General features: G+C 42.7%; 1 protein-coding gene across 1 annotated transcript in view; it reads right to left on the bottom strand.

Moving 5' to 3' along the window:
• Positions 1-20,206, bottom strand: part of ST8SIA3 (ST8 alpha-N-acetyl-neuraminide alpha-2,8-sialyltransferase 3) — a 60,466-nt gene that overhangs the window by 15,916 nt on the left and 24,344 nt on the right. Inside the window, exon 3 of the mRNA XM_084832032.1 lies at positions 15,545-15,667. Within this exon, the coding sequence (XP_084688158.1) occupies positions 15,545-15,667 (123 nt within the window). The remainder of the gene's footprint in view (positions 1-15,544; positions 15,668-20,206) is intronic.

The following is a 20,206-nucleotide window of genomic DNA, read 5'->3' as shown; positions in this document are numbered from 1 at the left end:
TTCACCACCCAGAACAGATCCAGGCACTATAAGGCCAACGGGTAGGTGCACATGGTTGCATGTATCACATTTTTGCTTGATAGAATCCACTGTAAGGTCCAACAAAGGACTTCAAGAGCAGGAAGGATATGCTTTGTATTGATTTTCGGGTTAGGCTATAGGGCCAAGTAACTTCCACATCTGTCTCTCTTTCTTCAAGTCCTTTCTCAGAACTCACATTTCCCCTGAAGGCTACAGAGTAACCCTTTATTTTTTATCCCTAAATAAAATGAAGCCAAAGTAGTCATAAGTACATTTGCTCTCATTTATCTCTTATTACCCTTCCCTCTCCCATCTTTGTTGTCTTCCCCACCATCTAAATTTAGGCTGTAGTTGGGAACCTATTCTTTTTTGGCTTGTGTTACTCTTATAATAGTAACGAGGATCCCAGACAAACACCAACCGTCATTCATTGCTTCACCAAGTATAACATTTGGAAGTTACTGGGTTAGTTGATACCAAATAAGACTAATCTCTTTTTGGGATGGTAATCCAATAGGAGAATTAGAGCATTGTTTATGCAAATAGTCCCAAGAAGCAACATCGTTATAGAATTAAGGATAAAGAGAACCTCATAAATGGATCTGTCTTTTTTTTTATAGGACTATGCTTTCATTCCATTATTGCTTTTAACATTTATGCCTTAAAGTAAATTGGATTGTGTGTGTGTGTGTGTGTGCACGCGCGCGTGCACGCATGTGCGCGTGCGTATTTAATGGATTTGTATTTTTTAGTTTAGTTTGAAATGTTTTATGATGAAGTGTGTGTGTGTTTAATGGTCATTGGGCTGGATCCAGACATAGTCATGCTTAGAGTAGACCCACTGAAATCAGTGAGACAAATTAGTCATGACTTACTTAAGTCCTATTGATTTCAGTGGGTCTAATCTAAGCATAACTGTATCTGGATCCAATCCATTATCTGTAAACTGTCTTGGCCACTGAGTCACCAAGATGGGCTGGAAATACAATAAATAAAGATAAATAATGGATAATTCACTTACTTGCTTCCAGTACTTTCTGCCATGTGTAGTAGTAGAATGGAAAAAGGGAAGGAGAAGGAGAAGAATTGTTGAAGCCCATGTTCATAAGCAATGGGTTGCATCTATGGTAGGAAACTATGCTATATGAAACTCAATATCTATAGACTTTATCAAATAGGTGCTATAGAAACCCTCTTGTACTACCTCTTAGAATCTAATTAGCACTATGATTTTAGAGTTTTTATTTCATGGAATGTATTTTCATGTCTCAGATACAAAAATGAACATTTTTGCTGAGGAATAAAGAAACCAATGTCATCGGGACTGTTTGTCAAACTCTCCTAGATTGCAAATAGAATGAATTTTCGTTTGGGATTGCTACCTGACTATTATGTAGTTTATACAAACCTTTTAAAGTAAATTAAACTGTTAAAGTATCATATACTTTACATTTCACGGGATAGGAAAGAGCTTTTAGAGAAATATTGCCGCTGATTCCTTGTATCATCAACGTAGAACTCTCAAGTCAATCTTAAATGTCATTAGCAGTAATGTGCTTGATGTTTTGGAGCAAGCATTTCCAGTATCATCACTTGGCATCTTGAAGCAACATTCTTTTGTCTCCCCTTTGCAGACATAGAACTCCTGAATATTCTGTTTGGGGAACCGTAAGGCCAATTACGAATGTAAAAATTTCCTCTCAAGTGAATAAGGCTAGTAAAAATGCCATTATGGTTTCCATTTGCTCATCATCAAGAGAAAACTAAACAACCTGGGTTGTTTTTTTTCTTTAATTTCATTACTTATTTGCTACACTTGTACTCTGTGCTTCCTCCTAAAAGCTCAGGCTAAAAATACATGTTATGCATGACACTGGATATGCTCTTGAAAACAGCATTGCTGTGTCAAGCTCCTCTCATCTCCAGTGTAAAGTTTAGGATCTTTGAGCCCAAGTTGTGAAGTCGTCATATTGTGAGTTGCTCCACCTTTGCCAGCAGTAGCAGCCAATGATATAGAAGGGGTGGGGGTAGCAGGAACAGGGCAATGTGCCGCAGGATGACTTTACAACACAGGGTAAATAACATCAACATTTATCATCATTATTTTACTTGAGATGGTTAGCTGTACGATTCTTTTCTCCTAGCAGGCTTTTTTAAAATGAAAAGCATTTGATGCTTTTCAAATGTAGGCAGTGATTAGGACTGGGAAAACTGGTAGGTGATGTTGTTTGATTTGGTCTTGTATTTTATTGCTAATTGTTCTTAGCTGTTCGAATACTCAATCCTATGCATGTTTAGACAGAAAAACATCCTTCAAAACTAGGATTTTTCCTGTAACTCCTACAAAAGTAGGACTTACAGCAACACTAAAATAGACAAAATGTAAAACAATTTAGGGTGCAATCTACTGATTGTAAATGCTCCTTCTAGTTTACTGATTGTAAATGTTCCTTCTAGGCTCGTAAATGTCTGAGCTCACAGGACTATGAGTATCCAATGCAGAGCAGGATGTGGCAGAAGTGACCATTGCCTCTGCTGCATCTCACACTCTCCATTTTGGCTCGATGGACTTTTTTGCCCGTCCAGCTGGGGCGCTGCAGAGGGGGAAGGAAGGAGGCTTGAGAGGCTTGGGAATACAGCTCAACCCAGCCCCTCCCCTTCCCCCCACGGGAACACCCCCTTTACCCCCTCTCCCCCCAGCATGGTTCTCTCCAAGGCTGCAAGGCGGAGGGGGCAGGGAGCATGGATTCCTGGACCCGAGGTTGAAGCGCTGTCTCCGACTTTGGATCCGGGAATCTGCAACATCCTACGCCCCCACAGATGCTGTCTAGGGGCTATAGGATTGCTCCCTTAAGGGGAGCAATCCCATGCATGTCTAGACAGAAAAAAGGAGGATTTTTTTTCCTGTCTAAACTAGGGATGCTGGAGGAATTCGAGATGGACTAAAATGAGTTCGGATTTCTAAGAATCTGACCTGTGGAATCCACTGTGGATCAGCCCCCTCAGACCGTCAGGCGTCTGTGGACTTTCAGATCTTTTTTTCACTTTCCTGAAATGTATTCAAATTCATTTTTAGGGACATGTATGTATGTATGTATGTATGTATGTATGTATTTCATTTCTATACCGCCCAATAGCTGAAGCTCTCTGGGCAGTTCACAATATGCATTTTTCTGCTGAGACAGAGACAATCTTGAAAATGTATATGGGGAAAATTGGGGACAGTGGAATGTGGGACAATACACTAAGTGTTATGTACTAACATAATGAACCTGCCCATACACTACGATCAACATCTAAGGTCTTCCTCTGGATGCCTACTATGAGGGAGGTTCAGAAGACAGGAACAAGGGAGAGGGCCTTTTCAGTGGAAGCCCCCCAATTATGGAATGCTCTCCCTGATGAGGCCTGCCTGGCGCTAACATTGCTATCTTTTCAGCGCCAGGTCAAGATTTTTCTCTTTTCCCAGGCATTTGGCAGCATGTGATGAGTTTTTAATCAATCCTGGATTCATTTTATGGTTTGGCTGATTGCTGATGGCTCAAAGTTGTTTTTAGATATATGTGTCTGTGTATACTGTCTGTTGTATGTTTTTTATGTTTTTAAATTTTGCATATTGTATTCTTTTATATTTTTAATCTTTGTAAACCACCCAGAGAGATTCAGCTATGGGATGGTATAAAAATGTAATTAATTAAATAATCATCATAATAATGAAATTGTTGTGAACTTTCTTACAGAATCATTTGCATATTTTTCCACATAATTAAATTTTTTTGAATCCATCTGTGAATGGACACTGGAATGAATGGCACTGCACAATCCATGAAACACACATGGGACGGTTTTCACAAAATCTGGACATCCCTAGTCTAAACCTGCATAGGATCGTGCCTTTAAATTGTTTAACATTTTTGTCTATTTTAATCTTGTTGTTAGATGCCTTCAATAATTTTTTTTAGAAAGGTGTCTAATAAACTGTAATCTTCTTCTTCTTCCTCCTCCTCCTCTTCTTCCTGCTGTTTGCTCAGCCTCCATAAGCCACTTTTCCACTCTTGAAATACCTGCAGGTAGGAAAGTATCTTCAACAGGGTGGGGACTTGGGGTAAAGAAATGGTAGGAAAGGGTTAACAGCCCCTCCTCCAACTGCTCTCCCTAATCCTGATTGCTGCTTCCAAGGCTGCTTTTCATTAAAAATGCCAAATTATTAGAAGGAACACCAAGAACAGTGGGAGGGAGGAACCACTTAATAAAGCATGAATTCATTGCCCACAGGAAGATGGCACAAAATACTAGTGCACAGCCTAGGAATATTTAGAATATTTTACTACCAAATAAGCATTTAGGTTGTTGTAAAGATTACTGAGATAATATATCTGAAGCACCTTGAACACTCAAATGTGCTATATACATGCTAGGTGTTATTATAATATTAAATAGCTGAGCACTCCCACATATGCCTACTCAGAAGTAAGTCCCATTGGATTCAATGAGGCTTACTCCCAGGTAAGTGTGTATAGGATTGTGCTTTCATTTGCTGCTTTCATTTCATGAGGCTGCAATCCTATATATGCTCACCTAGGAGTAACTCTCATTGGACTCAATGAGGTTTACTTCTGAGTAGACATGATAAGGATTGCTTTGTAAGTTTCACAAGCTACATTTGGGGAAGGGCAAAAACTAAAGAGTTGGTTACAAAACATGAGCACCAACACATACAGGATCCCCCAAACATAAAACCTCTTCTCCCTCTAATCCAATGTAGATTTTGAAGTTTGGATATTTTTAAAGACACAAATTAAAGATCTGAATGGAAATTTCCACATTCAAATGTGGAATATAACTGGAAGTTCCTCCCCTTCCCTAATTTACATTAAGTGTAGATTAGGGGTGGGAAGTCATCAGGCTGGTGGGAAGGGATGCACAGATTTTGTTAAATCTGTTCCATCTGCATTTCATGTATTGTCAGGTGTCTTTCATTATGTCGTTCACCCATTGACAGAATTGGATTTTTTCCGGGATGTATGAGGATTTTGTTCCACTTGTGCAAGTTTGCATTAGCGCAAGTGCAAATTTGTGCAAATCCCCCCCCCCCCCGCCAGTAAAAAAACAGGCAGAAAGTCCATGGAATCTGCACAAGTCAGAAAAAGCTGTGCCACTGTGGAATCAGCAGGTTGATTTCACAGAAATCTGAACTCATTTGAAGCCATTGCGGATTTCTCTGACATCCCTTCTTGTGGGATCTGCTTCGGATTTTACTAGAACCCTGAGATCCAGCTACTGGAGCCTGATGCAAAGGACATACACTGAAAGAATTCTGAGCCCAGAAATTTGTTTTGAGTACCAGAAGAGAACAGACCTCCACACAACCCCCACTCTGTGTTACCCCAAGCTTTCTTTATTCCAGCAGTATTATTTGGGGTGTGTGGGGTGGAGAGTCCTTGTGTTGCTGCTGCTGTTAAAAAGTTGGGTCAGAAATCCATGGGGATCTACTGCAAATCACACAGATTTGCACCGGGTGACTGAGATCTACCTTCTGCCCACCTCTGTTCTAGATGATACTGCTTGTTTGTCAGAATGTGCAATCTCTACCTACTTGGCACCACAGATTTCATAGTCAAGAGCATATGGCATGAACTATGTTTCACTTCACAGTACAGCCATGAAGTAGCCTTAAGGGTAAAATGTAAATTCCTTTATTTGCATCAGCCACAGCCCTTGCATTTAAAATATAATGTACATAAAAGCAAGACTACAATTGACTGACTCCCTTGTCCCCTTCATGGATCACTGCCTTGTTGTGGCAAAGGGGCTTGCATAACTCAGTGAAGCCATAAGCTATGCCGTGCAGGGCCACCCAAGACGGACAGGTCATGGCGGAGAGTTCTGACAAAATGTGGTCCACTGGAGAAGGAAATGGCAACCCACTCCAGTATTCTTGCCAAGAAAACCCCATGGAACGTATCACAAGGCTAAAAGATATGATGCTGGAAGATGAGCCCCTCAAGTTGGAAGGTGTCCAATATACTACTGGGGAAGAGCAGAGGGTATTTCCAAGTAGCGCCAGAAAGAGTGAAGTGGTTGGGCCAAACCCGAAAGGACACTCAGCTGTGGATGTGTCTGGTGGTGAAAAGAAAGTCCGATGCTGTAAAGAACAATATTGTTTAGAAACCTGGAATGTCAGATCAATGAATCAAGGTAAGCTGGAGGTGGTCAAACATGAGATGGCAAGACTGAACATCGACATCTTGGGAACCAGCGAACTAAAATGGACAAGCATGGGCAAATTTAATTTAGGTGACCATTATATCTACTACTGTGGGCAAGAATCCCTTAGAAGAAATAGTCAATAAAAGGGTGGGAAAAGCAGTACTGGGGTACAATCTCAAAAACGACAGAATGATCTCAGTACAAATCCAAGGCAAACCATTCAATATCACAGTAATTCAAGTCTATGCCCCAACCACTGAGGCCAAGGAAGCTGAGGTTAATCGGTTCTATGAAGACCTACAACACCTTCTAGAACTAACACCAAAAAAAGATGTCCTTTTCATCACGGGATTGGAATGCTAAAGTAGGAAGTCAAGAAATCACCAGGATAACAGGCAGGCATGGCCTTGGTGTACAAAACGAAGCAGGACAAAAGCTAATAAAGTTTTGCCAAGAGAACATGCTGATCATAGCAAACACTCTTTTCCAGCAGCACAAGAGGCGACTCTACACATGGCCATCACCAGATGGTCAATATTGAAATCAGATTGATTATGTACTTTGCAGCCAAAGATGGAGAAACTCTATACAGTCAGTAAAAACAAGACCTGGAGCTGACTGTGGCTCAGATCATGAGCTTCTTGTTGCAAAATTTCGGCTTCAATTGAAGAACGTAGGGGAAACCACTAAACCGTTCAGGTATGACCTAAATCATATCCCTTATGAATATACAGTGGAGGTGAGGAATAGATTTCAAGGATTTGACCTGATAGACAGAGTGCCTGAGGAACTATGGATGGAGGTCTATAACATTGTTCAGGAGGCAGCAACGAAATCCATCCCAAAGAAAAAGAAATGCAAGAAAGCCAAGTGGCTGTCTGATGAGGCTTTACAAGTTGCTGAGGAAAGAAGGGAAACAAAAAGCAAAGGAGAAAGGGGAAGATATACCCAACTGAATGCAGATTTCCAGAGAATAGCAAGGAGAGACAAGAAGGCCTTCTTAAATGAACAATGCCAAGAAATCGAGGAAAACAATAGAATGGGAAAGACTAGAGATCTTTTCAAGAAAATCGGAGATCTCCAGGGAACGTTTTGTGCAAAGACAGGCATGATAAAGGACAAAGAAGGCAGGGACCTAACAGAAGCAGATGAGATTAAGAAGAGGTGGCAAGAATACACAGAAGAACTATACAGGAAAGATCTTAATGTCCCATGATAGTGTGGTCACTGAACTTGAGCCGGACATCCTAGAGAGTGAAGTCAAGTGGGCCTTAGGAAGCATTACTAACAACAAAGCTAGCAGACATGACAGTATTCCAGCTGAGCCATTTAAAATCCTAAAAGATATCAATGATGCTGTTAATGTGCTGCACTCAATATGCCAACAAATTTGGAACACTCAACAGTGGCCACAAGACTGGAAAAGGTCAGTTTACATTCCAATTCCAAAGAAGGGAAATGCCAAAAGAGTGTTCAAACTACCATACAATTGCGCTCATTTCACATGCCAGCAAGGTTATGCTCAAAATCCTACAAGCTAGGCTTCAGCAGTATGTGAACCAAGAACTACTGGAAGTACAAGCTGGGTTTCGAAGAGGCAGAGGAACTAGAGATCAAATCACCAACATTCGCTGGATCATGGAGAAAGCAAGAGAATTCCAGAAAAAACATCTATTTCTGCTTCATTGACTACATTAAAGCCTTTGATTGTGTGGATCACAACAAACTGTGGCAAATTCTTAAAGAGATGGGAGTAGCAGACCACTTTACCTGTTTCCTGAGAAACCTGTACGAGGGTCAAGAAGCAACAGTAAGAACCAGACATGGAACAACCAATTGGTTCAAAATTGGGAAAGGAGTACGACAAGGCTGTATATTGTCGCCCTGCTTATTTAACTTATATGCAGAATACATCATGAGAAATGACGGGTTGGATGAATCACAGGTCGGAATTAAGATGGCCGGGAGAATTATCAACAATCACAGATACGCAGATGAAACCACCCTAATGGCAGAAAGCAAAGAGGATCTAAAGAGCCTCTTGTTGAGGGTGAAAGTGGAGTGCAAAAAGAGGGTGAGAGTGCAAAAGCTGGTTTGAAACTCAACATGAATAAAACTAAGATCATGGCATCTGGCCCCATCACTTCCTGGCATATGGAAGGGGAAGAAATGGAAGCCGTGACAGATTTTATTTTCTTGGGCTCCAAGATCACCGCAGACGGTGACTGTAGCCATGAAATTAAAAGACGCTTGCTCCTTTGGAGGAAAGCTATGGCAAACCTAGACAGCATAGTAAGAAGCAGAGACATCACCTTGCCGACAAAGGTTCATATAATCAAAGCTATGGTTTTCCCAGTAGTAATATATGGCTGTGAGAGCTGGACTATAAGGAAGGCTGAGCGCCGAAGAATTGATGCTTTCGAACTGTGGTGCTGGAGAAGACTCTTACGAGTTCCCTGGACTACAAGGAGGTCAAATCAGTAAATCCTAAAGGAAATCAACCCTGACTGCTCATTGGAAGGACAGATACTGAAGCTGAAGCTCAAATATTTTGGCCACCTAATGCGAAGGGAAAAGTCACTGGAAAAGACCCTGATGCTGGGAAAGATTGAAGGCAAAAGGAGAAGGGGATGGCAGAGGATGAGATGGCTAGATAGCATCACCGATGCAATGAATATGAACTTGAGCGCACTCCGGGAGAGAGCGGAGGACAGGAAGGCCTGGCGTGCTATGGTCCATGGGGTCACGAAGAGTCGGACACAACTGAACAACAACACCCAGGTTAGATTCTAAAAATGTACATCAAAACACAAATGCCAAAATTAATACATAATCCTTTTCACAATAAAACAACAGTGACAACAACAGGCAAACTTCTGATCAAGTGAAGGAGCTGTGTAAAATTAAGACTCAGATAAAATGATAGATCTTATTTTAATAGCACCTGCTAAAAAATTTGCAGTCTTTGCTGTCCCCAGCTTACTTTGATTCGCAAGAAGAGAAGACATAGGAGCAATAAGTGACTGCCCTGGAATAGATAACAGTAGTGATCACCTCTTTTCTCAAATGTCTATAAAAAGTGCAAAATAATAATACATGAGCTACTGTTTCAGTACTGTCATCTCCACATGGGCACATAAGGTTTTGCAATGGGATTCTTTTAAATCGTCCCTCAAGTACAGCTGATGGCAGTATAGTCAGTCTTGTGTTACTAAAAGCTTATCTGTATTTTAGAACGGTTAAGTTTTGCAATGATATGCTGGTATGTCAAAAAGACTGGGTGGAAAGTGATCCATGGAAAGTGATCCATGGACAGAATTTTCTTATAGTGGCCAAATCGTTCTGTCGTTCAATATCATGGAGGTGCCGTCTAATTAGATCTTTTGCTTTACTAAACTCCAGAATTAATAACTGTTGTGGTGATAGGCCAGACGAATAATGCTTTAAAGTGGTAGTCTTCAGCAAACACTCTTATGGGAATCCTGTGGAACCAAGGGGAGCAAACCAGTAGAAGTTAGGTTCCACTTAACAAAAATTAAGTGTCCTGCACCAGGCCTGCAAGTGATAGAGGGAAGATAAGCCTCCAAGCGGAAGGAGGCATTTGGGACAAACGCAACGAGGCATTTGGGGCAAAATGTGCACGAGGAAGCCTAAGAAGGCTGCAATTTGCAGCTATTTTCCCACTCAAAATCCTTCCCTGCTCCCAGTGGAGGTGGGTGGCTCTGATGTCAGTGGGCAATAAATCCACTCCAGGTTTCAGTCAGAGCCAGCCAGAACTCTAAAGGAGCTATCCAAGGTGCTGAACCCTACCCCCAAAATGGGCTCAGCACCTTAGATAGCTTTTTAGAAAAGAGTTCTGGCTGGTTCTGACTGAAACCCAGAGTGGATTCACTACCTCACTGACATTGGAGTCTCCCGGCTGTTACTCCCAAACCCCATGCTCCAGGTTTCCAGATGCAAGTTCATGGACATAGGTATCCCACAGGGACGTTGCACCTCTTTCAGCCTGAGGGCCAAATTCCATTTTGGAGATGTTCTCAGAGGCCACATTCCAGTGGTGGGTGGGGCTGAAAGCAAAAGGGGTGTGGCCAAAAGACCAGCATATTTTAGATTATAGCCCTTCCTGCCAGTAACTCAGCCTCATGAGAGGTGTGTCAAGCTTTTAGAATGGGGGAAAAACTACAGAAAAGCTGGGAAACCACCAATGACTGGTGGTTGAGGGAAAGGGGGTGGAGCCAGGGGAAGGGGTGTGTGGCCATATGGGGAAGCCTGGAGGGTCAGATTTGGCCCCCAGGCCTGAGATTCTGCACCCTTACTATGCTACATACTTATGGCTGCAATTCTATACTCACTAATCTGGGACTAAGCCCCCATTTTACCAGTGGAGGCTGGTGGCTCTGATTTCAGCGGGGCTATATATCCATTCTAAGTTTCAGTCAGAACCACCCAGAACACTAAAGGGGCAATCCAAGGTTTTGAATCCATTTCAGGGGTATGGTTCAGCACCTTATATACCTCCTTTAGAGTTTTGGCTGGTTCTGACTAAAACCCAGAATGGATGCATAGCCTCACCGAAATTGGAACCAGCAGTCTCCACTGGATTTTACTCAATGAGGGCTACATCTGTGTAGACAGGTATAGAATTGCACTGTAAACTAGGTTAATTGTCAGGTCCTCTCCAAAGGAATTCTGGGAAGTTGTAATTCTTGAGGGGGTCTAGGGCTTTCTAACAGATTACACTCTCAAGCACAGTACCAAACTAAAATTCCTAGGATCCTTCAGGAGAAACCATGAGAGTTAATCAGATATAAATCCATCCTGGAGATCTTCCCCCTATTCTCTCTCAGCTTCATCTGTCATAAGAGGATAATAACAGCTTCTAAACTTGCAGATTTGTGGTACAGATAATACATTGAAATAGTTTTGAGTCTTGAGGGAATATGCTAAATACATATTCAGCACTGTAGTTATTCTTGATGCATTCCTTTTTCTCTGCTAGCCGGGGAGCGCAACAAAGCTCCAGTTACTCATGCACAGTCCCTAAGAGATACTCCTGGTGGGAGTTTTCTTATCTGAGAGCAATTTGTCTTGGATTTGCCAGTATCAGCATGCCAGTACATAGGAAGTTGCAGAACAGTTCCATGGAAACAGCTCAGCATTGCGACCCTCTGACAACTAGATGCAATGACCAAATTGAAACTGAATGGACTCTTGCCTGTTTAATGAAATTTCATATTGTGTTGTCGTCTGCCTTACAAAGGTACATCAAAAGAGAACCTGAGCTGATGACATGCCTAACCCAAATGCTATTGTGTTTCCTTTTGCCATTGCAATTTTAAAAGCCACATAATTCACCACGTAGCCTCTTCTCTGTGCAGGACCAAATAAACCATAATCGAATCAACCGTCAACATACCCACTTTGATCCCAGAGCACTGTGGCTTATTCCATCTTATTTTATTTTATCTGGCTCAAGCCATCCCCTTCCAAAGAAGAAATCTCTTGGATTTGAACGCAGGCATGCCTTTTCCAGTAATTCGGCATCTTTCATTGACCCTGTGTAGATGTAATGCTGGCTCTCTCTTAGCCATAGGTAAGAGATTAATAGTGAGCTATGCAGTGTTGTAGTGGAACCAGGGCTCACCATGTCAAAGGATGGAGACTTTTTGATTAGCAGGGGTGAGGATGTCATCTGTCATGCCACTTGCGTTTCCCTGTTCCCTCTGAGCTAGCGGCAATCTTCACAGTAACTGGGGTGGGTGAGTGGGTGGAATTGGTTTTCCTAGCAACAACATATCATTGTGAGCTATCCCTGTTGTATTGCAAATTATTTTCGGGTGGCTTGGTGTTGAATGGACTTTAGACCCATTAGCTTTACAAAAGACCTGCTGGAAATGAAAACTGCTCAAAGTGTTGGTTGATATGGATCAACATCACTGCCTCTATTTATGTCCTGTCCTTGGGGTCATGGTTATGGGGACTGTCATGATGAGCCCCTTCACTTCAAAATTTACCACTACACCACCTCTCTCATAATACTAGAACCTGGGATCATCCCATAAAGCTGATAGGTGGGAGATTCAAGGCAGATAAAAGGAAAGACATCTTCATATAGTGCATAGTTAAACTATGGAATTCACTACCACAAGATGCAGTGATAGCCACTGATTTGGATAGTTTTAAAAGGGGATTGGACATATTCATGGAAGTTAAAGCTATTGATGGCTACTAGTCCTGATGGCTGGATGATACTTCCAGTCAGTGTCAGAGGCAGTATGCCTATGAACACCAGTTGCTGGGGAATGTGGGCAGGAGGCACTCATATCTTGCTTATGGGTTTCCTGTGAGCAGCTGGTTGGCCACTGTGTGAACAGAATGCTGGACTAGGTGGACCTATGTTCTGATCCAGCATGGCTCCTCTTATGTTCCTATGAGCTATGGGACTGTGCATATTTCCCATAGGCTCTCCCTCCTCTGGAGCAAATTCTTCTGTCCTGCCTTAGTCATGGTTAAAAAACAACAACATCTGCAGCAACTTTATCTATGAATACTGCTAACCAAATTCCCTTTTAAGCAGAGGTTCTTAACCAACTTCAAAGACAAATTAACTGGGAACTTGGTTAGACTTTATCTTTGGTTAAATTCTATGCCAACATAACCTTTAACTACGGCTAAGATGGGAGAGGGGAATTTATGAAGGAATGAGTGAAGCTGTGGGGGGAAGCATGCAATTTCATATTTATTTCATTTATTATAGGTATTTTTATACCACCCATCAATCACATTCCTAGGGAAAATAAAGAAAGAATTTCTTACAAGAAAGAATAAAACAATTAAAATGTAGATGCAAACAAAACACAATACATTAATTTTGTGGCTGTCTCCCAATCTCTTAACTGTGGATAGGACAGCATTATGCTTGCGCTGGCCCATTCAAATGCTCCAATACATCTGTAATTCTTAACACTGTTGTATGGATGTATAATCCCACTCTGTATCTATAGACAACTATGAGACAAGAGTGTCAATTGACATTAATAGTTTTGGTACATTTCAGATGTACTGGGAACAAAACAATAAAAACAGAAAGGAAAAAAAAACCATTTCCAGATTATTGTTTTTCATGCAAAAAGTGACGGTAGCCATGTTGACCAAAAGAACCCCCCCATGTTAAAATCTATATTAACATAATACCTTTATAGATCAACTCAAAAGTCACAAAATATCATGGAAGCTTTTGAGTTCTTCAACAGGCAAGATGGTAAACAAAGCAAGGAGGCAGGCAGGGGAGGGAAAAAGTGGCTGATGGAGTCTGCATTTAAATTGCAACCCTTGGGTGGGTCAGAGGTGGAAGCTGAAACCATCTCAGTACCTTGTAGACCCTAATCTCAATGTCTGCAGCCTTTCCCACGTTCCATCTTAAGACTGTAACTTAAGACCGTCTCCTCCTCTCTGAGCTTGCCTGTAATTTGAGACCTTTGTCAGAGGCCCTGTTGTGTGTCCCACCACCAAGAGAGGTGAGGTTGGTGGGTACACTAGACAGGGCCTTTTCTGTAGCAGCACCTAAACTGTAGAACTCTCTCCCAAGGGAGGTGAGGCTGGCTCCATCCCTATTAGAAACACAGGAACATAGGAAGTTGACTTATTCTGAGTCAGACTATTGGTCCATTTAGCTCAGTATTGTCAACACTGATTGGTAGTGGCTCTCCAGGGTTACAGCCAGGAGTTTTTCCAGCCCTATCTGGAGATGCTAGGGATTGAATCTGGGACCTTCTGCATGCAAAGCATGTGCTCTACTACCAAGCCACAGCCCTGTTGCATTTTAGACAGGTAGGTATTGTTTCACCAGGCCTTTGGCTTTAAAAATTGTCGCTCTGTTTTTTAAAGAATGCTCTGTTCTTGCTTTTGTGTGTGTGATTTTATTGGATTTTATTGTACATCACTTTGAGGGCCCCAGTGTTTAGAAAAGTGATAAACACTTTTAATAATACAATAATGAATTAATAAATTAATGCAGACTCCATGGTTTTAACATGATCAGCTTTCCCCCTTTCCCTTCTTTGCTTTGCATTATTTACCATCTTCCTTGATGAAGAGTTCTGAAGAACCTGAAAGCTTGCACAATATTTTGTGACTTTTGAGTTGGCCTAATAAATATATTATGTTAACATGGATGTTAGCATCCCCCCGCCCCCACACACACAATATGTAGGCAGATGAGGAGTTGTGTGCTCTTGGCAGAAAGGGAATGGATGAGTTACAATCTGTTACATGCTAGTTCACAGTATGAGAGCAGTCCTATCTCTTGAAGGCTCTGTCTGTTGAGAATTCTGAAGTCTCCCCTCCAGTTGGTACAGAAAGCTGGAAGGGATAGCAATCTCATGCACACTTGCACACAGTTTTCCCAGTTCTTCCCCCTCTCTGGACTCCTAGGGAAAATTAGTGGGGAAATAAATAAATAAGGGGAATTATAGAGCTGGAAGGGGTCTTGCAAGACAAGGGTGGGCAGAAAGTAGACCTCCAGAAAGTAGACCTGGTTTGGACTTCAAATCCCAGCTTTCTTGACTGTTGGCCATGCTGGCAGGGGCTTCCAGGAGCTGAAGTCCAAAACATGTGGAGACCTTCTGCCCATTCCTGTTGTAAGCCATCTAGTCCAACTCTTTGCTTGATGAAGGAAATCTAGAGGCAGAGCATTCCCCCAAAATGGCTCTCTCCAGCCTCTGCTTGAAGACCTCCAGCAAAGATAGACAACAACAGATGGAGAAAGGTTGCTAGGGGCTCTTCCTTCCTGCTGTGTGAATTTATCCCCACCCCACCCCATCCCCAGCTTTCTCTGTTGACTTCAGAATTCCGAGAAAGTCGAGTGGGTGGGGATGCTCCCACCTTGAGGGTCTAACTGGAGGTCAGGGAGTCTGGGGTGCTAGGAGGCCATCAAGGTGGGAAAGGGTGTAATAAACTTTCCCATGCTGATTTGAAACAAGCCAGGACTTTGGTCTGTATTTTCCTCAAAATAGCAAGGACTCTGATTTAGGGTCCCAGCATAACCTCTTTATCTGTCTCTTTTTCCCCCCTGGCTCAAATGGATTGAGAGGCAATTAAAACATTTGGAAAAATTAGAACATCTGAATTGAAACATAGAACCCAGTTCAAAGCTTTGGTAATTTATTCCTAGCTCACTTTGACAGTTGCTTGGTATTCTCTAAAACTCCCAAGAGCACACATTTATCGGTTGCCAAATAATTAGTCAAAGGGATGATTAAACTATTGCAGTGGCTGGAGCTTGATGGCCTGGGTATGCCTCTGTCTCTCTCACCTTTGCTGTAAGAAGGCTGTTCTGTTGAATGTCCATTTGGGAGCTTTATCCTGCAACTCATGGTTCAAGGAGTTTGTATTGGGTACAAATGAAGGGTCAAGGAACTTCAGTGCAAACTGGGACCTGAAAAGGATCACATTTCCACACCATCAGTGAATGCATTCCAGGCTCTAAGGGCCAAATTAACTATCTGATCACAGCCTAGGATGATGTGCATACCAATTGTCATGTTCATCTTTATTGTCAAATTGACAAAGGATAGTACTGTGGCACATTACACCCAGAATCTAAATGCATTTAGGGCGCAATCCTATGTATGCTTAGACAGAAAAACACCTACAACTCCCAGCATGCCCCAGAAAAAGGCCTATAAGAAAACAGACATGGCTGGCTGGGGCATGCTGGGAATTGTAGGCCTTTTGTGTGTCTAAACATGCATAGGATTGCACCTTTAGTTGGATATGTCTTGCTGATTTCTACTTCAGATGAGTAGCTGTGTTAGAGACAGTTTGTACTTTTTCCATGACAGCTTTCCCCAGCCCTAGCCATGCTGGCTGCAGATGATGGAACTGTACATCTGGAGGGTGATGGGTTGGGGAAGGATGCTCTATGATGTGCTATTTTTTCTATCTGCAGGGAGATTCCCTTTATCCCCAAATGGGCGAGCATTCAAAAATGCTATTGACCCTTTTGCAGCCCCAAATGGGCAAGCCCAGGAAAACCCCAACTGCGGTGCCATGTTACAGACTAGCTAGAAGTTTGAAACCATCACTGCAGTCAGGAACAATTGCCTTACTTTGGACTCCCCTTTTGCCTTCTCCTTGTTCCCTATCTCCTGTGCTTCACACTTCTACACTGCTCCTTTGCCCCCTTAAGCACCTACCTCTGTTTCTCTCTTCTTCCCTTTTCCCCTGCAGAACCCTCTCCTCCAACCTTCCTTTCCTAGTTCTTCCTGCTTCTCTTGGCTCAGTGCCTGCTCCATTCAGAAGGCCCAGTGCTTCTTCTGCCCATCCTTCTATAAATGCCTCCTCCTTAACTGCATAGCCATTCTTCTTTAGCTCTCCTCCTCCTTCACCTGCCCCTTCCTTCTGTTCCCTTTCTTATATAATTCTGACTCTACGGTCCATGTGCCTAAACTTCCATCTGCTGCTCTGTCAGACAATATGTATACTAAAAACAATTTCAAACCTCTGAGTGCCAGTCTTTATGTAGCTAAAATGGCACCATCTATGCACAGGAGCAACCCAAGGTTAGCAGAAACAGAAGTACAAAAAATCTTTAGGGGAAAAAACCCCCCTGAGCAGGGTGGGGGTGGTAGATCCCCAAATCAGCTCTATAAGGACTATGCATACCCAGTGGCCTTGGAATACTGACTGACCGTTGGAGGGGGGAATTCCTTGGAAAACCAGGGGGAGGGTAATGGAATGTGGAAACCTGGAAGGAGGGAGAGTGCCAGCCAGCCAGCCAGCCATGAACAGGAGCATGCCACAGTGCAACATTTTTGTGGCAGATCCTACTTTTAATCTTGGTCAGCCTCTGTGATATTAGCACTACTCAGCCAAGTGGTGGCAGAGGCTTCATGGCCACTTAATGCACCTTCATACAGAGTAGTCCAGCCTTGCCCAATGTGATGCCCTCCAGATGGGTTGGACTACAAGTCCCACCAGCCCAGCCAGCATGTGGAGATGATAGGATTTGTGGCCCAACACATCTGGAAGGCTCCAGGTTGGGGAAGGGTGGATTCATCTATGGTTGGATGAGTTTTACTCAGAAGAGTCTAGAAGCAGGCTCAAGCCTTTGAAAAGTAATCCGTCAAAAGACCAGTTTGTTCCTAAAGATCCTACAGGATTATTTGATTTAAATGGAATTTAATTCCAACTAAGTTCAGACGTGAATTGTGGAATGGCTATTCACAGGCAATATCCTACTTTGTCATGTAGGACTGAGAAGGTAGTGTGTTTTTCAGTTTGTCATCCTATCTTTCTCAATGAAAACTCAAATTAGCAAAGAAGTTAAAACTGACAGTATTAAAAATTAACTAATTAAACAAAGCAATCAATAAAGACACTGTATCATTAATACCTTTAAATCAAAGTCCAACTCAGATAAATTTCAAATAAATTGAAATTTCTGGTTGTTGATTTTTTAAAGGTCTAAACATGATTTCTAAAAGCATATAGGGCTGACCTATTTGGGGAGAACATTTCATAACCAAGGTGCTACAATATCTATCTAAGTGCACATATCTACCTCTGTCTAGTAGGAACATGTATCTATTGGTCTCTTTCATACTTCTCATGAAGTAGGCAATTGCCTATCTACATTCATGGACCAGAAAATGAATTAGGCTGCTTCACATATCATGGTTTTTCAGGAAGAACGTCTATGTTGGACTATGCATGAAATCCACATGAAGATCACCAAGGTGCAATCCTAACTAGATAGGCATCTGCCTCTGAACTCGGAGGTGATTGCCTATCCTAAGCAAGGCAGGAGAGACACGGGGGGGGGGGGGATCATTCCCTCCACACCTCTTCTGCCTTGCTATTTTTTGCTAGACAGCCATTTTTGGCTGTCTAGTGGAGGGGGGGCTGAGCGGGAGAGGAAGCTGCCGTATGACACACTGGATGTGTCATATGTGCAGCTCCGCTCCCCCCCCCCCGAATGCCCCTTTTCAGTTGCTCCGTGCTTATCTTCCAAGTATGGAGGATGGGACTTCTCTGTGCTGCCTCCGAGGCAGCATGGATGAGGGGAGAGGTTGGATTTCCGGGAACTGACCTTGGAGCATGGGCTCTGAGGTTGGTTCCCAGAAAAGAGCATATCCTATGGCTCTCTAGACAGTGTCTAGTAGCCATGGGATTGCTCCCTAATCACACATGTACATATTCTGCTTGATGTGCTCATGTGTGCCAATAACACATATAGTGATTTGCCTCCCAGTTTCACACAGAAAATGTTGCCATTTAGGAAAACACTAGACACTCATGTGTGGATGAAAAAAACACTAGAAACTCATGTGTGGACACTAGAAACTCATTCTGTGTGACAGTCTCACCTGCATGAATTTTGCTGCAAGCATACATGTGTGCACTCATCACATCTGATGTTTTACATGCATGTTTCATGCTTTTAAACATACAAGTGAGTAGGATAACTGTAACATGTAAAGCATCCTTTAGTCATTATTTTCTCACAATACTTCTCTCTATATATCTTGGCTGGAATGATTAACAGCCAGTTTACAGATTAGCTTAGCAGGTAGATGCCACCTGAAACACTCACAGTATGGTGTCTTCTGAATGAGAATGCCAAAACATGAAGGAGGACATCTGATTGATTTTGCTCCAGTGGGTAGGACCTGAACCAGTGGGTTCACATTACAAGAAAGGGGATTTCAACTAAATCTTAGGAAGAACTTCCTGTATGTGCTGTTAAATAGTGGAGCAGACTACCTTGGAAGGCAATGGACTCTCCTTCATTAGAGATTTTAAAGCAGAGGCTGGAGAGCCATCTACCAGGGATGCTATAGCATCAGATTTCCTGAATTGGCAGGGGGTGGACTAGATGACCTTCGAGGTAACTTCCAGCCAGTGGAGGCTGGTAGCTCCAATTTTGGTGGGGCTGTAAATCCATTCTAGGTTTCAGTCAGAACCAGCCAAAAATCTAAAGAAGCTATCCAAGGTGCTGATCATATCTTGTGCATAGTGTTCAGCACCTTGGATGCCTCCTTTAGAGTTCTGGCTAGTTCTGACTGAAACACAGAATGGATTCACAGCCCCACCAAACTCAGAGCCACCAGCCTCCACTGCTTTCAGCTCTATGATCCTATGATTCTACAGATATGTAGCAAATTTATCATATTTATACACACGCACACACACACACTTGGGATGGATCTCCATGTCAGCCACCACTAGGAACATGTGGAAATTGTGCCTTGGATACTTAAGGCACTTTTACAAATGTTCAGTGTGATGATAATGAAAATCCATGTTATGAGCAACACTATATGTTAAGATGGCAGCATAGAGAAGACAACATGCAAAAGCCATCTCAAGTGGCACCTGCATATAAAACATATATGAACCCGTTAAGCTGTCTTTATAATAAGTCAGGCCCTTGGCCCACCTAGCCCAGTAATATTGTTTACTATTGAATAGTAGCACCTCTGCACAGAACAAGTTGAAAAGGACCAGAATAATTCACACTTTGAAATGTTACGATCCATTCGTTTTTCACATTAAATACCTTAAAACTAGACTCATTAGCACCTCAGGTTGGATACAGGTCTAAGCTGGATCAACTATGCTGGCAGGAGGAGACTTCCCCACCCCTTTTTCCCAGGGCAGCCTCTCCAGTCCCCTAAAAACACTACACAGAGAATCAGGAGACCCTGTTGATTGGGGTGAGCTGTGGTGGTGGTGAAGAGGGGATCCCCCAGAACTGGATGGAGGCTGGTAGCTCCAATGTCAGTGGGCCAGTGAATCTGCTCTAGGTTTCAGTCAGAACTCTAAAAGAGCAATCCAATCCAAGGTGCTATCCAAGGATTCACCTCCCCACTGACACTGGAGCCACCAGCCTCCACTGGGTGGAGGGACCTTCCACAAGCGGAGCCTTTCCTCTCCTGGAAGGCCCCTTCAGCTCGCAGAAGTCAGATGCTGG

Source organism: Heloderma suspectum, chromosome 2, assembly GCF_057233095.1.
Source record: "Heloderma suspectum isolate Gila_16-S chromosome 2, 16-S_ref, whole genome shotgun sequence".
NCBI lineage: Eukaryota > Metazoa > Chordata > Lepidosauria > Squamata > Helodermatidae > Heloderma > Heloderma suspectum.
This window is presented reverse-complemented; position numbering and strand designations above follow the sequence as displayed.